Source organism: Amia ocellicauda, chromosome 12 (genome assembly GCF_036373705.1).
Source record: "Amia ocellicauda isolate fAmiCal2 chromosome 12, fAmiCal2.hap1, whole genome shotgun sequence".
Taxonomy (NCBI): Eukaryota; Metazoa; Chordata; class Actinopteri; order Amiiformes; family Amiidae; genus Amia; species Amia ocellicauda.
In genome coordinates this window covers 23,622,660-23,642,287 of record NC_089861.1, presented here as the reverse complement: position 1 = coordinate 23,642,287, position 19,628 = coordinate 23,622,660, and the positions used below count along the sequence as shown (strand labels likewise).

At 47.6% G+C, this 19,628-nt stretch overlaps 1 protein-coding gene across 2 annotated transcripts; it reads right to left on the bottom strand.

Moving 5' to 3' along the window:
- Positions 1 to 3,839: 3,839 nt before the first annotated feature.
- LOC136764609 (putative transcription factor p65 homolog) lies at positions 3,840 to 16,385 on the bottom strand. 2 transcript variants are annotated; one of them, XM_066718808.1, is made up of 11 exons: positions 16,144 to 16,385; positions 11,889 to 11,927; positions 10,670 to 10,806; positions 9,146 to 9,291; positions 8,755 to 8,846; positions 8,168 to 8,302; positions 7,897 to 8,001; positions 7,501 to 7,716; positions 7,046 to 7,123; positions 6,855 to 6,941; positions 3,840 to 6,675 (listed from the first exon to the last, which is right to left on the bottom strand). In XM_066718808.1, exons 1-11 carry the CDS (start codon positions 16,157 to 16,159, stop codon positions 5,876 to 5,878), a joined length of 1,851 nt encoding a protein of 616 aa, XP_066574905.1. In that variant the 5' UTR covers positions 16,160 to 16,385; the 3' UTR covers positions 3,840 to 5,875. The 2 variants fall into 2 exon arrangements, with proteins under 2 accessions (XP_066574905.1, XP_066574906.1); XM_066718809.1 differs by having other exon boundaries at positions 7,501 to 7,713.
- Between the last annotated feature and the right edge of the window lie 3,243 nt (positions 16,386 to 19,628).

Sequence of the window (19,628 nt, the reverse complement as noted above, 5' to 3'; positions counted from 1 at the left end):
AATAACGGAATCATTTTGTTCCACAAAATGCAACCCCTTATATTGACAAACTGTTGTGTTGTCTGCTAAATTTGGTATCTCATGAAAGCTGAAACTCTCAGCTTTCTAACGACATGAAGCATTCTCTGATGTGAAACTTTTTTTTTTTTTACCCCCTGGGCTCTGAATGACGGCGGGCGACACTGAAACTGTAAATCGGATGTGTTTGAGAATGAAACGCGCTGGCAGCCAAGAGAATAAGCTTTCAAACGATGAGCGCATTGTTGGAATACAGTGTCACTTCTGTGCACAGGAGCTGCGTGTAACACTGACAAATAATGCCTAAGAGGGTGTAGTAACAAAGTGGACTTGAACTGCTTACATTTCAATAAAACCAGAAAAATGGGGGTGTTCTAAAACTTTTGACCGGTAGTGTAAAAACCCACCCAGAACTCTCCAGCTGTTGTAAGATATCGGAAATATCAAAAGGAGCAAGCACATCATTAGTTTCAATCAGATTTCAATTAAGTAATTAAGAGCTAGGTTGGAAGGAAATTTAACAGCAGTTGGACTAAGAACCACTGATCTAGAGAGTAGCACTAATCCAGTTATTTCCTGTCCCCCAGATCCACACCATAAAAGACAAGTATATAGAATAGCAAAGCCATCTGAATAGTGCAAATCCAAATGATACTTAAACACATTATACATCACCCAGCTGTGGATCGATCTAGGCAAATGAGGATTATATACAGTACTGTGCAAAAGTTTTAGGCAGGTGTGAAAAAATGCTGTAAGGTAAGAATGCTTTCAAAAATAGATTATATTAATAGATTAATAGATTATATTTATGAATTAACTAAATGCAAAGTGAGTGAACAGAAGACAAATCTACATCAAATCCATATTTGGTGTGAACACCCTTTGCCTTCAAAACAGCATCAATTCTTCTAGGTACACTTGCACACAGTCAGGGATTTTGTAGGCATATAGTCAGGTGTGTGATTAAACAATTATACCAAACAGGTGCTAATGATCATCAATTCAATATGTAGGTTGAAACACAATCATTAACTGAAACAGAAACAGCTGTGTAGGAGGAATAAAACTGGGTGAGGAACAGCCAAACTCAGCTAACAAGGTGAGATTGCTGAAGACAGTTTACTGTCAAAAGTCAGACACCATGGCAAGACTCAGCTCAGCAACAAGACACAAGGTAGTTCTACTGCATCAGCAAGGTCTCTCCCAGGCAGACATTTCAAGGCAGACAGGGGTTTCCAGATGTGCTGTCCAAGCTCTTTTGAAGAAGCACAAAGAAACGGGTAACGTTGAGGACCATAGATGGAGTGGTCGGCCAAGGAAACTGCAGCAGTTGAAAGACGCATCATGCTTACTTCCCTTTGCAATCAGAAGATGTCCAGCAGTGCCATCAGCTCAGAATTGGCAGAAAACAGTGGGACCCTGGTACGCCCATCTACTGTCCGGAGAAGTCTGGTCAGAAGTGGCCTTCATGGAAGACTTGCAGCCAAAAAGCCATACCTCTGACGTGGCAACAAGGCCAAGCAACTTAACTATGCATGAAAACACAGGAACTGGGGTTCAGAAAAATGGCAGCAGGTGCTCTGGAATGATGAGTCAAAATGTGAAATATTTGTCTGTAGCAGAACACAGTTTGTTCACCGAAGGGCTGGAGAGCGGTACACTAATGAGTGTCTGCAGGCAACAGTGAAGCATGGTGGAGGTTCCTTGCAAGCTTGGGGCTGCATTTCTGCAAATGGAGTTGGGGATTTGGTCAGAATTAATGGTCTCCTCAATGCTGAGAAGTACAGGCAGATACTTATCCATCTTGCAATACCATCAGGGAGGCATCTGATTGGCCCCAAATTTACAACAACCCAAACATACAGGGAAAGTCATTAAAAACTATCTTCAGCGTAAAGAAGAACGAGGAGTCCTGGAAGTGATGGTATGGCCCCCACAGATCCCTGATCTCAACATCGAGTCTGTCTGGGATTACATGAAGAGAGAGAAGCAACTGAGGCTTCCTAAATCCACAGAAGAACTGTGGTTGGTTCTCCAAGATGTTTGTGCCAACCTACCTGCCAAGATCCTTCAAAAACTGTGTGCAAGTGTACCTAGTATTGATGCTGTTTTGAAGGCAAAGATATGGATTTGATGTAGATTTTTTTTCTGATCAGTCACTTTGCATTTAGTTAATTGATAAATATAATCTACTAACATGTCTATTTCTGAACGCATTCTTACTTTACAACATTTTTTCACACCTGCCTAAAATTTGTGTACAGTAGTGTGTGTGTGTGACTGCACAAACACACACTGACACCGGACAGGCTCAGGACAGAAACGCGCACACACAATCAGTCAACCAAATTATCACCACAGCACAAAGAAAACTACATCACCCATTGGGAAAGGCACACAAATGCACAAAGTAAACTGCAGGGCTCTCGGGCCCTAAAAAGACACTACACATTGGCACAATACCTGAGCTTAATAACGAACGAAAAACACAAAAGCACCCTGACCAAATACAGGCTCAGTGACCACAGCCTGGCCATCGAGACAGGCCAACACTTTAATCTAAAATGTGAAAAATATTAACATTTACAAGCACATTTTTTCCCCAAAATAGCAGAACTCTATATGAGATTTCCATACCTGCCAGACTCTGAGAAAGTGCCAGACTTCTTGTAGGAGACCAGCTGCATATTACTGGCAGCCCAGTATACAGCTGCCTGTCACAGTCTGAGGAACACAGTGGACACTCAGTCCACTCACACAGGGGACACTCCTGGACACAGGCAATGACACCTATGTTAAACCTAAGAATTATTATCACTATTCATTTTATGTTTCTCTGAATTATTATTTTTACTAATTTAAATGAATTAGTTAATTGTTTACCATACACACGTGTATTTATGTTTGAAATGTACATGTAATGCTTTGAAACTTTGTTCTGTCACCATTGCTTTGGCAATACTTATTTCTGGTCATGCCAATAAAGCATGTTGAATTTGAATCTGAATTTGAGAGAGAGAGAAAGAGAGATGAATACACCTCTCCCCCAATATAATCCAATAAAGCAAAAATGGTATGTTTTGCATTCCGACTTTCCAGAGCGCATTTACCAATCTTCATTGCATAAAAAGGCATCTGCAAGTCTAGAATGTTGACAGTTTAAAACTTTATTTTTTTGTACTTTTTTGGTTTCATTTGAACCTTTTAAGTAAAAACTCCCATCTCCAAAATGTTTTCAAACTATTCAAGTTCATTTTTCACATTTCTTAATCTACATATAACATATTTGGCTAAGTGACAAAGTGGCCAGGTTCCTACTTGCTAAAATGCCCAAATCCTTTTTTAAAACAATTTGTAAGGATCTGTAATTAAAACCTTTTTCTAATATTTTCAGATTTTTCTGAATATGTGAATTTTGCATTTTACGAAGCATTACACGCAGACCAAAAGATTGAACAAGGGAAATGCTCGAGGCCAAAGCAAGTTCAATATAACACAGTAAGATATTTTGGTAGCTGAGGACCACATCAGGGTAGAGGGGTATCTAGATCATCATCAATGGCCTAGATCGATTGATCATCCCATTTTATGTGCTTGTCTTCTAGGTCTTATATCAAGATACAGAGATGTACAGATGTGTGAAGATATCGATATAGATAGGATCCTGCCTTCATTCTTCATTGGCAGTTGGAAGCGGTTAGCCCCACCCCCCGAGCAAACCTTTCCCCAGTGCTTCCCCAACACAAGACCCTGCTCTGCTCCAGCCAGAGACGGGAGCCACAGGAATGTAACAAAAAAAAACACCCAACACACGTGACTCAAAAAAACAAAAAAAACATTTATAATGTACAACATGATTGGGAGAGGAGAGTTCTATACAGGTGGTTGAGTTTTTCTCTGCATTATATATATTTCTGCATACTAAAATGATACAACCTATTCATTTAAGATAAGGCAGTAGTAACAGTGAAATATTGCTACAATGAAACGGTTTTAAAAATAAAAAAAATTGCATTTGAGGACAGACTAGGCCAAGGCTTTTTGAGTAATGTGTGACTATAACCGGGTTACACCGATTTCTCCAGCACAGATCCGTTAAGAAGCAAGAAATGCGATTCCGTTTCAGGGAGAGTCAAGGGTTGGGGCGGCGGGGACAGGAAACCGTCCAAAGCAGGCCGCCTTCACAATCAAAAGCTGTATTCGGATCCAGCACCCTTGAGAAACCCCATCTCGAACTGGGTCCCACAGCAAGGCCACACAGTGGAGTGCGTATCACTCTGTGCACCCCCCAACCCCACGTGCTCTCCTTAAGGTCCTGGACAGAAAGCGCAACAGGCTGTGTGTGCATACAATACAGTGGAGCTGCAGAATTGATCCCCTTTGTGGGGCAAAAGAAAACCACAATGACAACTCATAGCTCCCTACCAGGCACTATGGGGTGGGGTGGGGTGGGGGGTGACCCCATCTTGGATGCAGGGGAGCTCGTGTGGTCTGTACACCGCTTAGCCCCGCTGCGGTCTCGGTTAGTGAAGCTCCACTCATACTGTATTTACAGAAATACATACAGACACACACTCTCGCCCCTCCAGCAGTAAAGAAGAAAAAACACAGAAAATTAGTGCTCTCTTTCCTTTGCAGTAACAAGGCAGTGCAGTAATGGCATCGATACGTCCCACGCCCCCTTCTATAAGGAAAGAACCTCACCCCACCTATGTAACCCTAAACCATAGGTGCCGTCCTGTTTCAGGCACCACTGTACACCTCACCGGCTTTATGTTATTTGCACTTCATTGCCGTCCATTTCCAAGGCTACGGCATTTCTCAAGGCACTTGTTCCCTCCCTTCCATATTCTGTTTTCTGGCAGCATTCTCTTCCCAGACGCCTCCAACAAGGAGATCAGTAAACCAGGATTTTCTACTACTATTATTATTGTATGACTTCAGCTGGCATTACAGATTTTATTCCTACATGGTATTAACCTAGTGGATGTCCAATCAGTGAGTGAAGCACTGAGTTTATACAGGATAGATAGATAGATAGATAGATAGACTAAGACTTAGTTGATGGACTAAGCTGTACTTCAGGAGCAGGCCTGCATGAAGTCACATTTTCCTCAGACTGGCACTGGGGGGAATGGGTTCGGTCCGAATGCCGCTTCCCGATTATTCGCTACAGTCACTTGAAGTCAGTTTTGCGCTCATTTTTTGGTTCCCTGATCAACATCCTTAAACATAATTTCATATATTTTATTATAATTACTATGATTACCACGATCCTCATCAACCGTATGCGGGACCCTGTCCTGGATGAACCGAAAACAGTCTAAAGAACAGTCATAGAACAGAGTGTTTCGAGTTGTCTTGAGAACAACAGGAAGGAAAATGGTAACATCACTAATGCAACCGATGAGACGCAAGGGAGAAAAAACCCTCAGCTTTTCAAAGCAGACCCAGTTAACTGTTCTTCAGCAGTGAGCAAGCACTGTTAATAATATTAATTAGTATTGGCGCTTGGCTTTTAAGGTCTGCAAACAATGAAAAGGTCTAATTAAGTTAGAACTCCAATAAGGACTCCACAGGTGACTGATCGCTCCAATGCACTGATTTCAATGGACTGTTTGCACCAAACCAAGCCCTCACCGTCTATTTCCTTGTCCTGTCCACCCCCCACACCCCCTACACCTCCTGCAAGACCTGGATAATGCCTTCAAATCACCCCTGAAATACCCGTGAACTCAGAGCTGCATCCAACGAGAGAAAACACAAAAAGCGAATTCCGAAAAGCTGCCCAGCCCAGCGGTCAGTGACGGGGGGAGGGGGATCAGGACGAAGTAGTTCAGGGCTGGGAGAGGCATTAGCCGGGGTTGTGGGACAGGAAGTTGTGGGAGCTGCCGCTGAAGATGGACATGAGGCGGTCGTCGTCCAGGGAGTTGAGCTCGTCGGTGTCGTCCAGCGTGGGGGCCATGGCCTGCTGATGATGGGTGCCGCTGTCCAGCAGGCCCTCGCTCTGCAGGAGACTCATGATGCTGTTGGGGTAGTTCATCCAGGTGTTGGGGTTGGAGATCTGCCCGGCCGCGGGGTCCTGGCCCTGGGAGCCGCCCGTGCCCTCCGGCACCGCAACGCAGTTCTGCCCCAGCAGCTCCTGGAACTCCTCTGTGTCGATGCAGTCCAGGGTGACCGAGGGCTGGGCCTCCGAGAAGCTGGGGAATTCTGGGATGTCGTCGTCTTCATGACCGCTGAAGAGGGGCTTCAGTGGGGCCGACGTGTCCATCATGACCCCCCCCATGCAGCCGCCGCCACCGCCGCTGCCGCCGCCTCCCCCTCCTGCCCCGGCATCACTAACCACCCCTCCACCCCCACCCCCACCCCCACCCCCACCATCCTTGGCACCGGAGATCCCCGGGAAGGTGTAGCCGTACAAGTCAGACAGGTTGACTGTGGGGTAGTCCTGGGTAGGGGCACCGAAGGTGGTGGCAGCAGCCGGGGTGGCGCTTTTCCCGGGCTCGTCCATCGTCAGGTCCCTGATGAAGGACCAGACGGGCGTGGTTTCGTCTGCTTTGGGCTGGCTTGGCACCACTTGAAAGGCGGGCGGTGGGGAGCTGAAAAACGTGGGCGCCGATACCATGGGCTTGACCATCGGGGTCACAGGGTTCACTGCACCGGGCATCGGGGGGAGAGAGGTAGAGGATGAGTGTGAGAGAGAGGGAGAGAGAGAGAGAAAGAAAGAGAGAGTCTCAGTCCAAGTGTGTGTGTGTGTGTGTGTGTGTGTGTGTGTGTGTGTGTGTGTCTGCGAACGTCTGTCTGAATGTGTGTGTTGCAGGGTGGGGGGTTACCTGGCTGGACCCTGTTGGTCTGTGGTTTAGACACGGTCACTGTCCTCTTGGGGATGTGGAAGAGCCGCCTATCCACTGGGGTCGCCCCTGCAATGAAAACCCAGTTCATCACTCTGCCCTCTTGCCGCAGTTCAGTTCACAGGTACCGCATCGGACCACACATCCCGCTCAGCGTTCTCCCATGGCTTTACCTTGAACAATATTCGACAGCTTGAGGTTCTGGAACATTCCCTCCGTGCGTTTCCGCTTCTCCATCAGCCGGTACTCATCTGTGCCGGGGGGGTGGGGGACACGAGAGCAACACGATGCACGGTTACAATACAGCAATAAACACAGGAAGACACAAATGTTCACAGTTCAGCCAATCAGCATGCACACACACACACGCACCAACAACTTTGATTGTTTACTGTATTTATTTGTAATTCTTTCCACTTAGGCTAATATGTGTAATGACATTTTAGTGTGTTTATAAACCATTTTTCAATAACTGCATCATCCAGTACAGGGTCCCGGTGAGCCAAAGCCCAACCTGGCAGTTACAGGGTGCCAGGCCACTGTGGGGACTATATATTGTGCGACACCCATACAGGGGGGGTGTTGCAACGCTAAACGCCAGGGGCTCCAGACGCTGGAGGGTTCTCACCTTGGTCCACCGGGAGGTACTGGAAGTCCACAGGCTCGCTGACCTCCCGGTCGGAGGGTCGCCGCAGCTGCATCTTAACCTTGACGGGCTCGGTGAGGTTGGCGTCGCTGTAGGGGGGTGTCCGGAACACGATGGCCACCTGGCGATGCACGTCAGCCTGGGAGAAGGAGCCCTTCCCCTCCCAGGAGTCCCGAAAGAACCGCACCTCGATGTCTTCTGAGGAGAAGGGGGAAGGGGGGTTGGAAGCATTTTTTCATTTTAAAGTTTCAAGTGATGGGAGAGGAAGAGAGCCAGAGAGAGAGGGGGTGGAGGGAGGGGGAGAGAGAGAGATGCAGTGAGAGAGAGAGGAAGAGGAAGGCAGAGAGAGAGAGAGGGAGAGAGCGGGTTCTAGCTCACCTTTCTGGACTTTGTCACACAGCAGGAAGATCTCGTCCCCCCCCCGGCAGCTCCCAGAGTTGCAGTTCACCCGACAAATCTTCAGCTCCGCTGTGTTGGGCGCTCCTGTGACAGACAGACAGAAGTATGACAGTGTGAGGGTGGCGGGGTGTAGGGGTGGAGTATGCGTGTGTATGTGTGTGTGTTGTGCAGTATGATGTGTGTGTGTGGGTAAGAGCAGCAGGGCTGTGTGCCTATGTCTGTGTGCGTGGGGGGGGCACTGCGGGCTCACGGTTGTCGTAGATGGGCTGGGACACCACAGGCTCCAGTGGGAGAAGCTCCCCTGTGGGCAAGTGGATGGAGGTCTGGAAGCACAGGCACACGGCGTTCAGGTCATACTCCTCCCCCCACACGTCTGCCTCTGGGACTGCCAGGGGAGAGACAGGGTAACGGGGGTTAGGGGACACCATGGACAAAGGGGTGAGCTTAAAACCACAATAGTAACAATAATAGCAGCAGTGTTTGTATCGGCTTCCCACGGCTAGTCCTGTCCATTTCCATCGGACCGGCTGCTGGATCAACACAGGGGCTGACAGGCAGACATACACAGTAAGGTATTTCAAATGTGTTTCTTCAAATATTGTAACAATTGTAAGTCACCCTGGATAAGGGTGTCTGCTAAGAAATATAATAATGGTAATATTATGAATACAGTGCGACATTGAGCATGACTGAAACTCACATGAAGACAGTGACGCCACAGATAAATAAAACAGCTTGAGAGAGACAAGAGATATCGAAACAGACAGACAAAAGAGACTGACAGATAGATAGACACGGACAGAGAGACAGAGACAGAGAGGAAGAGGCTCTACTCACTGTTGAAGGGGTTGTTCTGCGTCTGTAGCCGATATGCCACTGCTTCTGCCACGTCCTTCTTCTTCACACACTGGATCCCCAGGTTCTGAAAGCTGGAGCAAAGAAAGACACCAGGGGGCGCCATCAAGCACCAACACCCACAAGCTCACACCGGCACCCTGACGGGCCAGGCTGGGCCTCTGCACTGTAGCTCACACTGGGGTGGTCTTATCGATCTATCCTAAGCAAAATGTGGAGGAGCACTTCAGAAACCAGAGAAAAACCTACGTCTCCATCTATGATTCATCTGCTTCATCCAGTACAGGGTGGCAGTCAACCAGAGCCCAACCCGGCAGATACACATGATTCCCCCCCACCCCAAGCTCAACAATCCACACAGGGCAGCGCATACCTGTGCACACGCCGGTCCTGCAGGTCTGCTTCGTAGTAGCCGTGCTTGCAGTCCTTGCCCACCAGCTCGTGGGGATGCGGTTTGTACGGTACATTCCTGGTGACCAGGGAGATGCGCACCCTGACCGGGCCGCTGTAGTTGTGGATCTGAAAGGCAAGCACAACCGGCGTCGATACAGACACAACCCAGCACAGTGACCAGGACAGTGATGGCCCCATGGGAAAAGAGGGCAGGGTGGGCATTTGCCATTTTGCCCTTGCTTTTGCCCCATGATGTATCAAGTGATAGACACACAATGCTTTGACAAACACACATTGTTGCTCTGTGCAGTGTTGTTAGTGTTAAAATTGTATGTATGTGTGTGTGTATGTATAAGGGATGGGACGGTATACAATTTTCACAGTATTAGAACCGTAAGCAACAATACCACATTAACTTGAATATCAAGGTAAAAAAATCAAGCTTAATTTTCTGTAGCTTTACTATATTTTAGAGAATAAAATACTCAATTTATTTTTCTCAGCTGTAAATAATAATATTAATAACAATTTTAAATCTGCCGAAGTTCCTGCACCTGTTCCTGCTCCTTCCCTTCATTTTAGTTTCTCCCTCTGAATTTTAACTTCCGGGTCACTTTGGGCCCAATATCATTATCATGTATATATTTTTCTTTCTTTCTTTTTAACGTTTTTTCTCTCGCTCTCTCCCTCTCTGACTGCAATTGGAGATCACTCACTGGACTTGAATCTTTTTGTTTTTAAATTATGTCACACACCTGAACATTTTTCAAACAGCTATGCTATCTCCATTTGCAAGGCGAGAGGTTTAAAATGTCATTTTAAAATCAATTAAATGTTGCGACGAGTCCGTGTATCGTGGATCGAGCAAAGCAGGGTCTGCCTGTACTGAGACATTTGAAATGTCTGGATAAATTACAGGGTGAGGGTCACTGAGGTGTGTGGAAAAAGTTGCGTTTCCACCACGAGCACAAACCAGTCTTCTGCAGCATCTACAACAAGGACCTCCATGTTCAAACACTACGCCGTCATTTCCCCACATACACATCCGTGCCGTCGGCCCATATTGAATAGGTTTGCAAGTTGCAAAAGTTCTTCGGCAGACATTTGGCCAAGACTTGAATTATCCGTGCTTCGTTTGTAAGCAGACATTGCTTTTGACCAACTGTGCAGCACTCAACCCAAAACCAAACTGCAGTGCTGACAAGTAACAGGAAAGTTCAATTTATTAACAAAAAGGTGTGAGAGCGCAGAGTGCTACAAACGCTCATCCGGTGTCAACTGTGAGCTGACAAAATGAGGGAGACTGCTTGGCAAGTATTATATACACAATATAGGATGATATAAACATTTTATCCCTACAGTTATACTTCTAAAACAATGCAGGACCAGTAGGGCTCATTTCACAGAAAGGAAGCAGTTCTCTTTCCGGGCGATTTACTCTTGGTGACAGAGTTTCTCTCTCCTTCTTCCCCCTCTTCCCTTATCAGGGCACAGTGGCTCTGACCTTGATGGCTGGGTGTGTCTTGGTGCTGTCATTGCTCTTCTCGCCGGGGATGCTGCCCGCCGACCGGCCCTCGCACTTATAGCGGAAGCGCATCCCTCTCTGCTTGGGCTGCTCGATGATCTCTGTGTAGGGAGCCCCTGATGAGAGGAAAGAGTAAAAACAAAAACAAACGCCAGAGGAAGCAGGTCAGACATTGGGAGGAGGAGGTACAACAATTAAAGGGAACAGAGACTGTCAGACCCGGTGGGCAGTTGTGAGTCAATCCCAATCTTTAAAGCCACCAATGGGCACAATGGTGTTGTGTATTGCACTTGTTTTCATTTAAATGAAGTACGGATTTCATTGCCCTGTGTTGCTATATGCATCTTGCCCCTGCATCCATCTCTCCCTCTCTCTCTTGCCTCTCTCTCTCCCCCTCTACCTCTTTCCCTCTCTCTCTCCCTCACCCTCCCTGGCAGCAGCAAATGCAAAAAACCGACCAGCCCTGATTTTAACTGGGAGATTTTTGTTTACAAGACAGAAAAGAGGGAACAAAACAACCTCGGAAGATCAGACCCATCTTCAAAGCCCCAGCTCCAGAGCCCTAACAACCAGCCATGAGGTTTTTGATTGGTTTGTTCTTTTCTTTGATCTCTCTCTCTCACCTCTTGTAACAGATTGTGTTTCTCAGTCTACTGGCCAGAAACCAAAACAACAGGACCAAATCCCACCCCTGCACAGTTTCATCATATACACATTCTCCCACACACAATGTACACACTCATTCACTCACTCTACACACACACAAGTACTCAGACTCGCACATCGCTGCGAGATGACAGCAGCTGTACAAAACCGTGTCACAACCAGGTCATTGCACCTGCCCACATTCTCGATTCCTTCCCAGAGACCAGGCTTGCAAGCTTCGGCCCCGTGTATTATTGTATTCTGTGCTGAAGCAGTTAACCTTCAAAACCAGGTTTTCCTTCTGAATCATACACCACGTAGTCATGACAACAGCACGATGTCACAACAGCAACGGCACAGACAGGACGTGGGCCGGAGCAGCGCCAAAATGGCAGTGAACCATAGACGCTATCCCCAATGGAAAAAAAGGGACTTCCCCCCCCACCCCCCATCCCAAGACAGGGCCACGAGTTTGGCTCTTTCGTACAGTACAGGCGTCGCTGGGTCCTTGGGACTCGGCTCCCCAGTACTGCGGACGGCGATCAGCTCTCACCTGTGTTCATGTTGGACTGGTTCCAGGAAAACGGCATTCCTGCAAAGACACAAGCAGACACACGAGATGCTCAGAGCCGGGAGAGGACACAGCAGTGCACTTCAATGTCATTCTTTCATGTGTCCAAAGCAAAGAAAACCAGCCCAAAAAAATAAACAAAACAATCTCAAAACTAGCTTGTATCTCCTGGTTTTCATTGCAGCTGAAGATCCTTCTCTCCCTGTCCCTCCCTCCATCTGTCTGAGCAACAGGCTGAATTGCCACCACACAGGTGACTGTGGGGCGTGTGATGGCAACCATGCCCCTCAGCTGCACAACTGACAACGTTCCAGCGATGAAACACAGTGCCACCATGTTTCCCCAATCCTCACCTGCTGAGCAACAGCTACAGTCCATCTCTCTCTCTCTCTCCTTATTTAATCAGTTAGACCTACATGACACTAATTTTCCAGTTCACAGCAACCTTGCTCAGGGTGACTCACACACACACACACACACAACACTCTCCCAGCCAATCACCTGCATTGACAAAAGACACATACACTTTAATTCTGCACTCACAAGGGTTCTCTCCGTGAACACTCCCTTGTGGGCAGCCTGAACAGGCTAAACTGCTAGCTCTCTACACTCATTGCACAGGGGCCATGGGGGGTAAAGGGTAAGGAGGATGGCAGACCAACACCCAGGGTTTACAGCTGTGTGCAGATGACGGCAGAGGGCTATGAAGGAAGTGAAAGAGCCGCACGGACTGCAGCAACCAGTCCCCCCCCTGCAGTCCCTCCCTCCATCCAGGGCCACACTTTCTCCTGCCCAGCCCCCCCCCTCCACCAGATGCAAGCTAGGCCCAAGAGCAGGGGCCAGGAAGCTCAAGTCCTGGGGGGACTACAAGGGGTTTCTGGTCTTCACTTGACCTTAGGGGTCTTAATGACTAAAATGTATTCAATTAGAGGTCCAGCCCTAGGCTTCTCTGTGAGGAGTGGGGCAAGTGGTCAAGGTTTTTGTGGGGTCAGGGTTCAGCCCAGGTGCAACATCTACACACTCTAGGTACAGGGGGTTGTTCGCTCTAATACCCATCCAACTGGCAATATGGGCTCTTAAGAGGCCACCTGAGGCTAATCTGAACTTTTGTCCTGTTTTTCCCCCAAAGAATGTGACAGCATCCTCAAGGTTTCAAATGTTTGCATCATATGCTGGGAGAGCAGAACCCAATTCATGGACGGGTCAACCGTGCATGTTTAGAGAACACATATGTGTTTGTGTGTGTGTGAGAGAGAGAGAGAGAGATGGACTGTCCGTTGCTCGGCAGGGATGACCCGGAGGTGAGGGTTGGGGAACATGGTGGTGCTGTGGTTTATCAAAAGCAAACCGGCTAAAACTAAAACACAAGGTCTCTCACGGGAATTCTTCCAAGTAGCAGTACTAGCGGTTCCGCCTGCCCTCCTCTCTTCCCGTGTTGGTACGAGGTCTTGCGGTGAGCCAAAACACAAATTAATTATCAAACTCTGACTTTCTGGAGCCTCTGTGCCTTCTGGGCAGCCATAGCAGACTCTTCCGAGAAACAAAAACATCCTTTGCCTTATTTTTGGGGAAGTCTGTGCTTGTGTTCTCACACTATTGCGTCAACACTGTCCCTTACCACGAGGCGAGGCATAGTTTATTATTATTAGATATTATGATTATAAAATGTATAAATAGACAAGGTGTAGAAATCTCCACTGCTGACCGTGCACAATGCGGGCCCCTCTGAATCCTAAAGCAGTTCTACACTCCTTGCTATGCAAGCAACAATTACAATTGACAGACAGACTGACAGAGTGACAGAGAGACATAGCTGGTTTCACAGACGTCGATTAGCACTAGTCTAGGACAACTCTACACAAAATAACATGGCATAGACACACAAATGGATCAACATGTCAGTGATGCAATGCTCTGTCCATTGTCAGGAGCTTCACTTGGAAGGCTTCTCGGCCACAGCCCTATAAACACCAACCACATTATTGTATACAGATCTGTGCCATTCATTTATAAGCCTAACCCACACTCCTCCCACCTCCCCCTATCAAGCAGCAGCAGGCATTGTGATAAGAGGCAGCATTGGGAGCCAGGGGTAAATATTTACTCTGGCTTTATCACCGGTGCTGCCCAGCAACACTGAGTCACGACAGACAGCACAGCCCGACCCACCTCCCTTCAAAACCACTATTCCAAACCTGTGTTTACGGGCTGCAGTGTCCAGAGGGATGTGCAGCAAGGAATGCTGGGAAATGAGCGTCTGACAACCATAGGTTTAATGTGCTGTGGGCGAGATCAGGGGCTGACCCCTCTCCCATACGCTTTGCTTGAAATGGCTCTTTAAACCTGCGTTGTTGTTGTTGTCGTCATCATCTCCCCCACCCAATCGGGACAAAACCCACATTCCCTCGTTCCAAATCAAAACGCAACCCCCGGGAACAAGCCAAGCGTCAATCAACCCTATCCCACGCTTTGACCGAAACAGCGGCACTGTCGACGGACAGCAGTTGGTTTGCGGACAGGTGTCAATGTCCAGAGTGCAGGCCTCACCGATGTTGACGGCACACCGTTGGTCACTAAGTAGTTTGAACAGCGGCGCCAGGCAGGTCATACACAGGCCTTCACAGCTTCCCACCGGTGTATAGAAAACATCAATGAGTCGGCACGCCCTCCTCCAATCCTGGTCTTAATTTGCCTGTCCAACTTCAAGACTGCCATAGCATAGCTAGGCTTTCCCTAGTTGCACAGTGTGTCTGTACTGGTGCATTCGTTAACCCAGAAGAAAAAAGTAGGATTTTTTTCACAAGGACCACCCCTGATATTTGCGGTTGCTGCCATTTGATCAATGGTTTGTTTTGGTTTGGAGGCCAGCGACAGCCCAGCTCTGCCCTAAGCCGCTTCCCCTCTGGGCTGCTCCACCAGCCAACTTCTCCTCCATGGAGAGTGGGGCGGTGTGCAAGTGGTCAAGCATCGTGGTTGGGGCTGACTAGGGTCAGGGGTCTGCCAACAAGTAAACACTGACCCTCTGTGGGTTGCGCAGTGTTTTTTTTTTTTTTTTTTACTTTTCAGATATTGATTTGGTACGAATCCTCCAGGTTTTAAAAGAGTTTGCGTCACATGCTGGGAAAATCATAGGCCAACCCCATTTATTTACGTATAGATAAAAAGAAACAATGGAACAGTGGTTTAGTTAGTGCATGATGCAAAATAGATAAACCAAATTGGACAGTTACCAATACCTTGGCCGCACATGTGGACTGATTTGTATTGTGCTAAATGGTTGTATAAAAGTGCTTTAGACCCGATAAAAAGCCTGGATTTTCATCTTTGCAAAGATTTACAATCTTTGAGACATGCAAACAAGGCGGGGGGCAGAAGGGGACCCAATCATGTCTGGTCTAAACCTCATCCTGTCAAAGCAAAATGTAACGAGGGCGTAGAAAGTATTCATTTTGACCTTTTTCTTTTTCTCTATTAACCAATTCATTCGCGCAATCACAGTCACTTTTCAGGGCCCTTTCCTCCGTTTATTTTCCGACTCGCCTAGATTCACACTTCTGGGAATAGCGCCGGCTCCACAGCAGCAGTGGAAACAAACCCGCACCACTCGCTCCGCATTGAGTCGCACTCTTTACCAGAAGCCCGACAATACCCATAACGAAACTAACCTATTTTTATTTGGATACAGCGTGGGAGTGTCTGAATCAAAGGCAAAAACTGTCGGGGAAACCACCGCCACAATCAATAACAATAACAATCCCGCAAATCATCACAATAATAACGAGTTTCCTCCGTGAGAGAGGACTTGAGTAAAAGGACCGAAAGCGCTCACGACCGCAAGTAACTACGCCTGAGAGCGAAAGAAAAAGTCCGGGCCTGTTTCACTCGAGTACCCGGCCGGGCTTCCTATATCAACCGGCGCCGGCAGCCACAGCCTGCACCCCGTCCGGCGAAACCGAGAGGCTCTCACCGGCCCGGCGCCCAGCTTTTAAAACCGGCCCGACAACAGCTTCCAAACACGCACTTTGGCGGGACTTCCGAGTGGCGATCGTGCTCCAGCCACCATTATGAAGCGGGTCTGGGCGACACAAGCGCGATTCCTCGTCTTTCTCCGGCCTCACACAGTGCTTTGACGATGTAAACAAAGCTGCTCAATCCCGGGGCCTTGCGGGTGTATTATATGTAATCAATTACCCGGCTATAAGGTAGACCGTGTCCGCTACTGTTGGCACAAACTTACCATCCATGTTCGCCATCCGAAATGCGCGTCGCCCGCACCGCGATCTCGGCTCCCGGGGGTCTATCCGTGTTTTGTCGCAGAGCTAAGCCGCCGGAGCCACCCGACTGTGTGCGCCTTCCGCTGTGGACGGGTTTGTTGTCGTGTCGCCCCGGTCCTCGCCCGTGTCTGCGCCCCTCCGCCCCGTCCGTCGCTCCCGCAGGCGCCCGAGTCGTACTCCCCTCTCGGAAATACCCGGATGACGTCACCCAGAGGCGAACCTCCGCCGCGCTGTGCTAGGTGGCGCCGCTCGGCCTGCCTACCTGCCTGCCTGCCTGCGGAGGGACTCCCGGCCTCGGATGTACGGTGTCGGCGCCGTTTCGCAGCTCGACCGGCCGCTCTCGCTTCGGCTGACACACACTGCCCACCGCGAAAGGGAAGCTCATCACAAGCCATTTTGTGGGACGACTCGCACGTCGCCCCCGTCCCATGCAGTTGCTGTCGCTTAAGTTTGAACTGTGTGCTGTATTGAATGTGCAATATGTTGTCTTGGTATTATATGACTTTTGCAGGACAATAAAAGCAACAATAGCTTCTAAGCTTATTTGCACACATACATACATACATACATACATACATACATACATACATACATATGTAACGCGTGTTTTATGTGGGGGTTGTATTTTTAAACTTATTTATTTACTTTTTAGTTTTTATTAGATGCCATGTATAATTGTATCCGGGACTCTATACAGCGGGATGTTCTCACGATTTAAACTGATTAATGGCAACACCTGAATGGTATTCTGCTCACTAATTATTCACAGCGCAGAACTAATTGAAGGCAATTAAGGGGCTAATTTATTTGTTGGTTCTGGCTTATATATGTTGTGTTGCAGAGAGCAAAAGGGGTTGGGAGCGCATGGGACCGGGGGACCAAACGTTAAAATTGCAATTTTGCACGAAGCACTAGTGGGAAAACTCACGGTTTCTTTAGTAGGGTGCTTGGATTAACCAAGTCACAGGAGGGCGGCCGACCTGTTTGTGTGTTGTCTATATATCTATATTGGGCTATTGCTGTCCTCGTAATTCCTCCCTCAGTCTCCCTGACTTTATTTATTGCTATTTGGGGTAGTGCAATACTTAGGAGAATAGTTTTTTACTTTTTTCTTTTAACAACAGACTATTTTAAACCTAATATTTTATCTCTAAAGATCCACCTGTTTAATGATGGGGGCTGGTATTGCAGCGTTCTATTTGGCCATATTATTATTACTATTAGCCTATTTAGGTGTATTTATTATCGACTATTGTTCATCGGGTTTGACTTATTCTCAGTTTATAGGTCTATTGCGTTTGGTTTGTGTGATATTGGAGTGGTATGAGTTATTTGTTTGGGAGAGCACAGCTACACCCCCAGCCCTCCACCTTTTGCATGGTTGTGATTTTGAACAATTAAAGAAGGTTTCTGTACTTGTCTGTTTTGGGTTTTATTGTGAACACCAACCCGATCAAAATATTGTGTGTGTGTGTGTGTGTGTGTGTGTGTGAGAGAGAGAGAAGAACACGTATAGATAACTTAATTTCTATAGTAGCCCTGACCTTGGGGTTGGGGAGTTGCATATACATACGTTAGCTCATACAAACATTATATTATACGGTACTTTTATTAAATCAGGAAATTAGAGATCGCTGACTGACAGCTGCAGCAGATCTCAACACCACCCTCTACTATAGTGTGCATAACGCGAGTGCTATGTTCCTAGGAAGAGAGTTACAAATGGGCGTGTGTCCATCCTCTCTCTCCCGTCACTCGGGCTGGGGAGGAGCGCTGCGCATTCAGCCCTGTGCTGCAGAGACAACGTCTGATTTCCGCACTTCCTCATTGAAACAATCGCATGTGTTCTCTCTTCCAGTACCCGAGTAAGGAAACGTGATAACTTCGCACAGGTTTCCAGACCATGTGAGGGCGTGGACAATGGCCGAACTAATACGCCATCAGTGATGACAAGTGATATGGCAAGCGATTAAAAGTCGTAGGGACATTCCCCACGCGTGCATCATAGGATTGTGTGACACCCAGTAACATTCCAGTTCTAAGAATCAAACTTCCCTGCCATTATTTATAACGCATTGCTTCTAATTGCATTGAAAACAGATGATTATGATTAATCATTGCTGAATTGATAAACCCAGAAGATATTTAGTTGGCTGTGGATCAAGGGAGAGAGAGAGAGCTGCACTACAGGCAGATTAGGCAATTGTAGGCCCACAGTCATTCAATTCTGCAGATTTTAATGGTACCAGTGTGTAATAAGTGGAACAGGGTAACATTTCGATTTTTTGTATGAAAGTACAAAGGGTTCATGCTTAAAAAATAAGAAAGCCAGTTGAGAATGTGTAACGCGGCGGCCAGCCCTGTTGATAAGCACAATCCTGCAGGTTTGACAGGTCTCGCATATTTGTGAAACGCAATCATTGAACCATTAAGAGATTTGGGCAGACGGTCCGCAGTCCTAGCAGGTGGTTGGGCATAGCACCCCCACACAAGCACATACTTTTCAAGGGGACCGTATCCCCCACCACCCCCAACAAACCCTAAAGCCCCACACCCCCTTCAACTCGTGTAGAATAATGAAGTTGCGGTGGAGGAAGGGAGAAGGGGGAACACATCTCCAAAGGTGCGTCTTTTCTACCTCCGCCGCCCCTCCCAGACACTTTTTCGGTATTTGACATTCCTATTCGCCGCCACTGGAAGACGCTGTGTCGCTGTGCCTGATTCGGCCCTGCGAGCGTCAGGATGAGGCAAACAGGTGTCTTTATGGTGATGTGCCGCTGCCGCCATCCCTTGAAACAAACGCGCTATTGCATCACTCGGCTCTGATATACCGCAAAGAGACGACATCCGCATTCCAAGACATTAACGCATCCATGGCGCGCTTGTCTATGGCCTGTGTACCGCGTCACTGCGCACACTTCCTTGTGAATTGCAATGTTTTGTAATGTTACACAATATCTGAACCTCGAGTGCATTAACAGCAACAGCAAACAGTTTTAAACCGTTACATTCATATTTGTCTATCTATTTAGATAGATGGATAATATATAGAATATATACACCGATCAGCCATAACATTATGACCACTGACAGGTGAAGTGAATAACACTGATAATCTCGTTATCATGGCACCTGTCAGTGGGTGGGATATATTAGACAGCAAGTGAACATTTTGTCCTCAAAGTTCATGTGTTAGAAGCAGGAAAAATGGGCAAGCGTAAGGATCTGAGCGACTTTGACAAGGGCCAAATTGTGATGGCTAGACGACAGGGGTCATCTCCAAAACTGCAGCTCTTGTGGGGTGTTCCCGGTCTGCAGTGGTCAGTACCTATCAAAAGTGGTCCAAGGAAGGAAAAGCGGTGAACCGGCGACAGGGTCATGAGCGGCCAAGGCTCATTGATGCACGTGGGGAGCGAAGGCTGGCCCGTGTGGTCCGATCCAACAGACG